Here is an 8,101-nt window from a genome sequence, read left to right on the forward strand (position 1 = left end):
GAAAGGCAGGAAATCATTTTTCTCTTCTGTTGGCTTTATCCAACCCACCGCTAGCACTGCGTGGCCAAATCACAGGATTAGCGTCATTTTTACTTCCACGCGTCCTTCTCCCATTCATACGCCGCTCAACAGATAGATGGCCATCTCCTTAGCCTTATCACTTGGCATCTAAAATTCTACAAAATCGTGCATATATCCTGGCAAGCTCATTCTTATCTCACGTACAGCTATGCACCGTTCTTCATCTGACTCTCTCACGGCCACACGTACTCGGTCTCATCCTGAGCCGTTCTCTACGTGCACTCTTTGCTCTCTCTGACCAACAAGCCATGTCTCCTCCGCGTTTGGTTCCTGCTGTACGCGCCTCCTCCTTGTTGTCCGTCCATGGAGCTCGCTCCGGCCTCCTGCTCCCTCAGTCGGCACTGTGCTCGGCTTCCAGCTCATCAAGCTCAGCCCCCATGGCCGAGCGCCCTCCCAGCCATGACCCCCCCGGTGTTTGGCCCTAGTCGCTCGCCCTCAACTGTGCTGCGCCAACGCTCCAGCCATGGAGTCCCTACGCGCACACCTCCACTCGGATTTCGCCAAGGCTCGTGCTGTTCCCTGGCGCTTCTTCCTGCGCCGCGCCCCTGGCTCCTCTGTTGGCCGCGCGGCCGTCTCCTGCTCCCTGCTCGCCGAGCTCCTTGTGCAGGCCGCATTCCTCTACTCGGCCACGGATGTCACATTGTCGGCCGCGGCTTTCTCTCTCTACTTCACCTCCCTGTGCGTGGTAGTGCCCCTCTGCTCGCCACGGCGCGTCGAACTCTCGCGCCGAGTCCTTTTCCTGCTCGGCCGCCCGTGTTGCTGTTCTTTGCATGTGCGCAGCTCCCTGTGCGTCGCTGTCCTCCCTCCCCAACTCCCTCTGGTCCGCGCTTTCTTCAGTTCGGCCAGACAGGACATCGTTCCCTGCTGCAGTTCGTTGTTGAATCGCCTGCTCGTTGTCTGTGCCATCGAAACTTTCCGAGCTGTGCGCTCCTCTGTCCGGACCACCAGCCTACAATTCCAGTATTCTCGCCATTGAAGAATAGTCGCCGCACTCTGCGTCCTCGCCGTGTTCGTGAAGCTGTCGTGGAGTTGTTGTCATTTTTCTTCGCGTCGTGTGCACACCACGCCGCCGCCTTCGTATTTTTGGCAAGCCCCAACGTGCGCTCACGCTCATCATCCCCTGTTCGACCTTGTCGTCGAGCTTCGTCTCAGCCTTAGCTTGTCGGTCACGCTCGCCAGATGTTCGATCGAGGACTTCAGCTGAAGGCCGTCGTCGTTCAGGCAACTACCAAATCAAATTGAGATGTGGTGAGCCGATTCGCTATTTTTACTATTGGTTTTATGATTGTAAAATAAGACGCATCGTATGTGTATAAGATTAAGTTAGAAATACCAGTAATGCGAAAGGTAGATTAAATTATGTGATATTCGGGCGAGCTGATGACGTAAAAAAATAGACTAAGTATTTCTATCAGCTAGTTGATAGATTTTCTAGAGTTATTATGTCAATTTGGGTAATTGATGTAGTCGATACCCTGCTTAATTAGTTAGTTTATTCTAGATTTGGTATTTAGTTCGATGTCATGAGAGATGTGCAAATTACCTTGTATAATTAACGGTGAATGGCATCGACCTATCTAATTAGCGTAGAATTTAAGATAATTGAGAAACCCAATTTAGAAAGTTAGTTAATATGCCCCTTACTCTCAATTGTCGGTATTCAAAAATAGTGAATAAAAATGTGATGAGTAATTTGATATTGGGTGTTTTGACAAAAGACTTGTGCTTAACTTATTATTGTTTGATGTTTGAAATAGATGTGATTATGCTAAAAAAGGTGATAATTGGGCATAGTCGTATGTCGATAAATAGTGTTTTCGTATGAAATAGTACGACACTTCATCACTAAGTTTTTAATTCTTGTCGGTGTAGTACTATTTAGATCTGTGCTATTTCTGTCTATATGCATTCATGTGCATAATGCATTTCATTTAGGTACGTGAATTAACCACATGATGCGGAGAACCAGAACTGAGTCGACCACAAGATGGTGCTGATGAACGGAACTGAAGATGGACAGACGAAACAAGTATCAGAACAAAAGATGGTCGTCAAGTGATCGACGTCTAACAAACACTAACCTAGTGTTACCCAGGCAAGACCCGGTGCATGCAACCCCTTTCTTATGTTTTTAAAAGATTTTTATACACTTTAAGTCTAGTGAAATGTGCATTAAGTTTATAGGAGTTGCTTGGAAACTATTGGATGCATTGCCTACCTTAATATCCATACCTTTATAAATACTTCTGATGAAGTATCAAAATATGATTTACAAAAATGCCTAGCCCTGCTTAAATCTTGTGGATAGAGGTTGTCTTTTGCATTAATGCCTAGCTCAGGGGTTATCCTAAGGAAGGACGGCTTCTACCTGCAAGAATATTTTCATTGGGAGCATGGTGGGATCTTACTGCAAAGTTCCCTATAATGCTCTTTTCATCCTAAGGAACACAAACAATCCTAAGGATGGAAGTACATAAATCGGGACTTGGGCTAGGAACAGGTGATGTTCTACCCAGGTTAATTAAGGATTGGATGTGTATGTAGGCCTGTTGATCAAGGACTATCTTAACTAGCCACATGCCCTGGATATGGCACAGGGTAAGCTTGAACCCAGCTATTCCATACATGAAAAGACAATCGCGCACTGGGAGTAGAGAGATGGCGAGAGTGGCACGTACCCTCCTGGCAAAGGATCGCCTAAAAGGGGTGGTGTGCTCTCGGGTGGCGCGGACCTATTCATGCAGTGGAGGATCCGTGGTAATGGTAGACATATGCAAGAGTTACGAGAAACATATGTCGTGTGGTTAGAGATCCTCAGCTGAGTAAATCGATTCGGATCGCCGTTATATCCCCGAAGAGTGGAGACTTGATCTCCGACCTACAACCTAAGTCAGGATGTAAACATTATGAGTAAAAAATGATGTTGTATTGATGAGATGGTGAAATTAGACTAGGTGCAACCAGAGTCTATTAATATTTAATCTGGCGTTAAAATATTGAAAGTAAGGACTCACTTTAGTAAGCTAGTTCTGCAAAAGTATCTAAGTTGATTCTTGCTAAGAGCCTCTTCTTGATTCCTAAATCCAGCATATCCTTGAGAGTCTTTTTCCTTAGTTGGATAAGACTTGCGAAAGTACACTTCGTACTCAGGGCTTTGTCCCATGTTGTTTTAGGTGAAGAGCCTGCGGAGCTTTGCTACTTTTGTGCAAAGGTGGTTCCCAAGTAGAAGGAAGAACCGAAAATAGAAGTGTGTTGCTGTGGATGGTGCTAAGTGCCGGTGGGCTCGGTCTTCTTATAAGTCTAAGTACCTCTTCTATACTTCTTATTAAGGATGGTCACTTAAGCTAGCATATATTTAAAACTTACAAGTAGTTTATAACATTTCAAAGTTTATTTCTTTGAATCACTTTGTAATCACTCCGATAAACATAATGTAAAGTTGATGTAACTTGTAACCTTTTGTAATAAAGAAATTCCGCTGCAAAATGTTGGTGTGTGATTTGTGTTTACTTAATCTTGCGGTTCTGGTTGTAAGTGTTTGATCCGGGGTCCTTGGGACACTCGGACGGATCCTGTTAAGTTATTTGGTGCACATGCATAGCCGTCTGAGGTCTTTGAGACAAGGATAGGTGCATGTGGGCCCAATAACTTAGGAGGTTCTGCCACAGCTGGTATCAGAGCAGGATTAAGTATATACGGTCACATACGTATTTTCAAAACAAAAGTTTTGGTTTTATAAAACCTATTTTCAACTAAACACAATGTTTGGCTTTGAAAAATAGTTTTGAAAAAACTATAATGCTAGCGACATCCTCTATTAAGCCCTAAATTAAGGACTATCAAGTGGCTTAGTTGAAAACAATAACCCATAACCGGGTGGATATTGCATACATGTGTATTGTTATTTTTGAGGCCATTCAGTTTTGAATGGATTGACACTCGGGTAAGGTGAGATGTGAGAGCATGACTGGACAACCATCGGTCTAGGGAAGAGTATAAAATGCGCTTGATTATATACATGTTCCACATATGTATATATGAAGGCTGCGAAGTGGAGTATTTAATTTTCTGGGAATTTAGTACCCCATGGATGTGTATGGGTATACATACATGGGAATACTGAGAAATGTAATGTATTTGTAACGACGCACCTACGCTCAGGTAAGAAGGTGAGTTACCATAATGAGTTGCCCTATGGTTAAAGTTTAGCAACGACGCCTATGCGTGGCTCGGCGCTTAATGATGAGCTGGCCTCCATATAGCAATATATGGAGTATAAATTGTGATAAACTGTCATGTGTGAATAGCATCATTGGGAAATTGGGCTGTGATGGAATTTTCGGCAGGTACACTAACCTCGAAAACGTATGTGTAGTTGACGACTAGCAAAATACCGTGAGAGTCGTAAGTATGCCACCGATATAGAACGCTATCGCCACATTATGTGGGCAAAATCAGTGAGGACGAATAAGACGAGCATGCATCCTGATTGTTGCATCATGTTTGTCACCTATACATCCAAAATGCTTCTCTCGCCTTTATTCCAGTAACCAGTGATTGTAGATAATGTGGTGTAATGTTGTATTATGAACTTCAATGAAATAGTTGTCCTCTGTTCTTTAGGTAATCTATTTAGATGTTATACGAGTTAGCTCTTGTACTTGATGTGCCGATAGAATGTTGGTGATTTGTTTGCCAAAACCCAAAACTAGGCTAGGTTCTTATTTAGTGAACCATGACCCAAAGTTGATTTTTCCATTATCACTCCATGACCAAACACATAAAAATAAATGCCAGAATAATTTTTTGTTGGACCTAAAGTGTACCCAGACTTAAAACAAGGATATCGAGTCATGTTTCCTTCCAAAACCATTCCCTTGTTCGATTTGTGCAAACTGATGTCTATATTCTACTTTTGTATCTTCTTGGGGATCATGTCGATACTTTATCAACTTAACCCAGGAAAGACATGTCTGATCATTTTCTTAAGTTTGATGCCTTTGGTTTCTTCATATCTCTCGAAGGCATACCAATTTAATCTGATGATTGTTTTCCCTTTGTATCTAATCAGATGCTAATCCTTGACCTTGCAATCTTTGCGATGGCATAGAAATATGCTTGGGGCTAAAGTAACAGTCTCCCACCGTACTCCTTTCATCAATTTAGGTTATGGCCATACCTTGTTCATTTCATCGGGCCATGATCTATTTGGCTCTCTACTTGTAACCATTCTTACAGGTGGAGTATCTCTTTGTATATTGTCACCCTTGCTCAATCCATTGGTGTTGCGCGAGATTTTTTATTGGTTATGTCTGGTAATGGTGCTATGACTAAAACTGATGGTGCCGTGATGAAACCGAGGGCCTTCTGTGGGTGCGCACACATGGTTGTGCTACTCGGCACGGGCTGGTATCACGGTTAGTAGTTGTAATCCATTATGAGACTATGTCAATGCGTTATCTTGGCACAATCTGTTTTTGCTACGTGAGATTGTTATTGGTGCCAGTTCAGTAATGGTGTCATGGTTAATGACTTATGGTGCCGCAGCGAAACTGAGAGCCTCCTGTGAATGCGCACACAGGACTGTGCTACTCGTCGGATGCTGGTATCAAGGTCTCTAGTCATGATCAGTTATGGAATTACACTGATGTGTTATCTTCCGTAAACATTTCCCTTGAAACGATTTCGGTGTTGTTTGTCAAAGTGACCAAGCAACATTTATCATCTTTGTTGGATCAAAAGGGCATACCACTTTTATGTGTGGTCTCTTTTCTTTTGATCTCGGTAGTGACTACTCATACAAGTTCCCTTTACATCCTTTCTTGTAAAGGTGAAGCCATCGAGCTTTTTAGTGTTGGAAAACAACTGATTAGCTCTCAAAAATAGACATATGTTTCCCCTGCTGCTGAGATGCAGGAGTTTGTTCATTCGCTCTCTTGTTTAATTCATGTATTCCCTAAGCAAGTCAGTTCATCTCGCATGCAGAAACGGATGAACAACCTAATCAAATGGATTTCTACCCAAGTGCATGATCTCCTATTAATGAGAATGAACTCTCAACCCTTGTCTTACCGATGGTACTGAGAGGACTTGCTCAATGTCAAAAGTAGTTCAACAAGTTGGTTTTACTAACTTGTAACTGCATTGTGAACAAAGATTGAGTTTAGAGATTGTTTTATCGAGTTGTCTGAACTCACTTTGGTTCCACCCACCCTAAAGAAAGTACTTACAAGAATCGGGATAAAGTCAGACAGTAACCACCTAGTCATCGCTCTAGTCATGCCTCGATTGCCTCACGTGTGCCTTTTCCAACATGTGTGATCAGGTCGAGTCATGCTTAGTGCTTAAAAAAGCGGATTGATTGTGAAGCCAACATTTGTTGATAATCTTCACTGATGTTTCCTCGAGTCTCCATTAGCACCATTGGACTTGGATTTTCTGGCTAAAACGAGTTAACTGTGATGTTATTCGACATTCACACCCATCTCGTGTGCTACGAACTTACTGTGACCACTTGTTGGTAAACCTCTTTCTATGTGTTTTACCCAAGAGGTTGCATCTGATTCTGTTTGGGTAAAGTCGCATATCCACAGCTCGCTCAACAGACTCAGATAGTACATTATCATCAGAAAAAGCAAACTGCACACATGGAACCTTATGTGTTCTTCTGGCAGACAGCGTCTCTATTGTTGGACATCTCTAAAATTAGCCTAAGGCGATACATGATATGTCCACTAGAGAAACAACCCTCTCAGACACCTGCCTTTGCTTGGAATTGTCTTATGATTACCGCTGATATGGACATGGGTTACACGCTGCTCTACTCTTAAAAGTTTTTCGCTCCGAATCTCGGGACGAGATTCTTTTAAGGGGGGAGGGCTGTAACACCCCTGGTGGTTATATTCCGCTCGACAACGAGTATGGATTTAAGCACGTAATATCAGTGGATAAAACAGATGCTAAATTATTTGTCATCTTCGCCTATCACGATTTTAATATCGCATTTGTTTCTGTCGCGAGTAAAACATCATTTTTTTTATTTTTATCTATCCGGGCTCTTCCTGAATTTTCGTGATGTTCGGAACATAGTTCTTCCAAAAAATCGGCGAGTCTGGTGATTATTTAAAATTCATCGCTCGCGCAAAGACGAATTTGAAAATTTAGTTCAGCCCTCTGAGTTCATCCCAAACAAATTAAATAGAACTCGACGACTAAAGTTTTCGGTGCAAAGTAATTCAGTCTCCACTCGTCAACTGAGAATTCGTGTCTAAGGAATTATAATTAAGATTTAATTCTCCAATAAATCATCTATGACAGAGCGATCAGGTGTTCAAGTGGCAGATGAAGTTAGCTGATTTTAAGTCGTATCAAATATAGTTTAAAATATCAGGCTCGATCCCGTTTGGTTTCATTCTGTTTGCATCTTATCCGAACCCGATATTATCCGAGACAAAGAGATTAGGTTCAAAATTATATTTAGGATCGCTTGCGTTACCAAGAAATCGTGCGCAAGATTAATAATTAGGATTATTCTTTAGTGTGCTATTTTAGGTAGAGAAATTAAATGGGTTCCGAAAACAGATAAATTTTTATTCAGGCTCAATCAAATTAATAGCGTTAACCCGATAATACTTCAGTCTGGTCTTTCAGCATCGTACCGAAACTCTAATTCTGAGTCTAAATATCTACGTTACTTTTGTTAAAAATGAAAGGCAGAAAATCATTTTTCTCTTCTGTTGGCTTTATCCAATCCACCGCTAGCACTGCGTGGCCAAATCACAGGATTAGCGTCATTTTTACTTCCACGCGTCCTTCTCCCATTCATACGCCGTTCAACAGATGGCCATCTCCTTAGCCTTATCACTTGGCATCTAAAATTCTACAAAATCGTGCATATATCCTGCCAAGCTCATTCTTATCTTACGTACAGCTATGCACCGTTCTTCATCTGACTCTCACGGCCTCACGTACTCGGTCTCATCCTCAGCCGTTCTCTACGTGCACTCTTTGCTCTCTCTGA

At 42.4% G+C, this 8,101-nt stretch overlaps 1 protein-coding gene across 1 annotated transcript; it reads left to right on the forward strand.

The window, feature by feature from the left end:
- Positions 1-205: 205 nt before the first annotated feature.
- LOC100273785 (uncharacterized) lies at positions 206-2,362 on the forward strand. The gene is made up of 2 exons (XM_020549307.2): positions 206-1,329; positions 2,017-2,362. Exon 1 carries the CDS (start codon positions 385-387, stop codon positions 1,237-1,239), a length of 855 nt encoding a protein of 284 aa, XP_020404896.1. The 5' UTR covers positions 206-384; the 3' UTR covers positions 1,240-1,329; positions 2,017-2,362.
- Positions 2,363-8,101: the final 5,739 nt, after the last annotated feature.

This window comes from Zea mays, chromosome 2, assembly GCF_902167145.1.
Source record: "Zea mays cultivar B73 chromosome 2, Zm-B73-REFERENCE-NAM-5.0, whole genome shotgun sequence".
In the NCBI taxonomy this organism is placed as follows: Eukaryota; Viridiplantae; Streptophyta; class Magnoliopsida; order Poales; family Poaceae; genus Zea; species Zea mays.

Coding starts and splice junctions, on each gene's coding strand:
- LOC100273785 (XM_020549307.2), top strand. CDS start 385: ATGGAGCTCGCTCCGGCCTCCTGCTCCCTCAGTCGGCACTGTGCTCGG.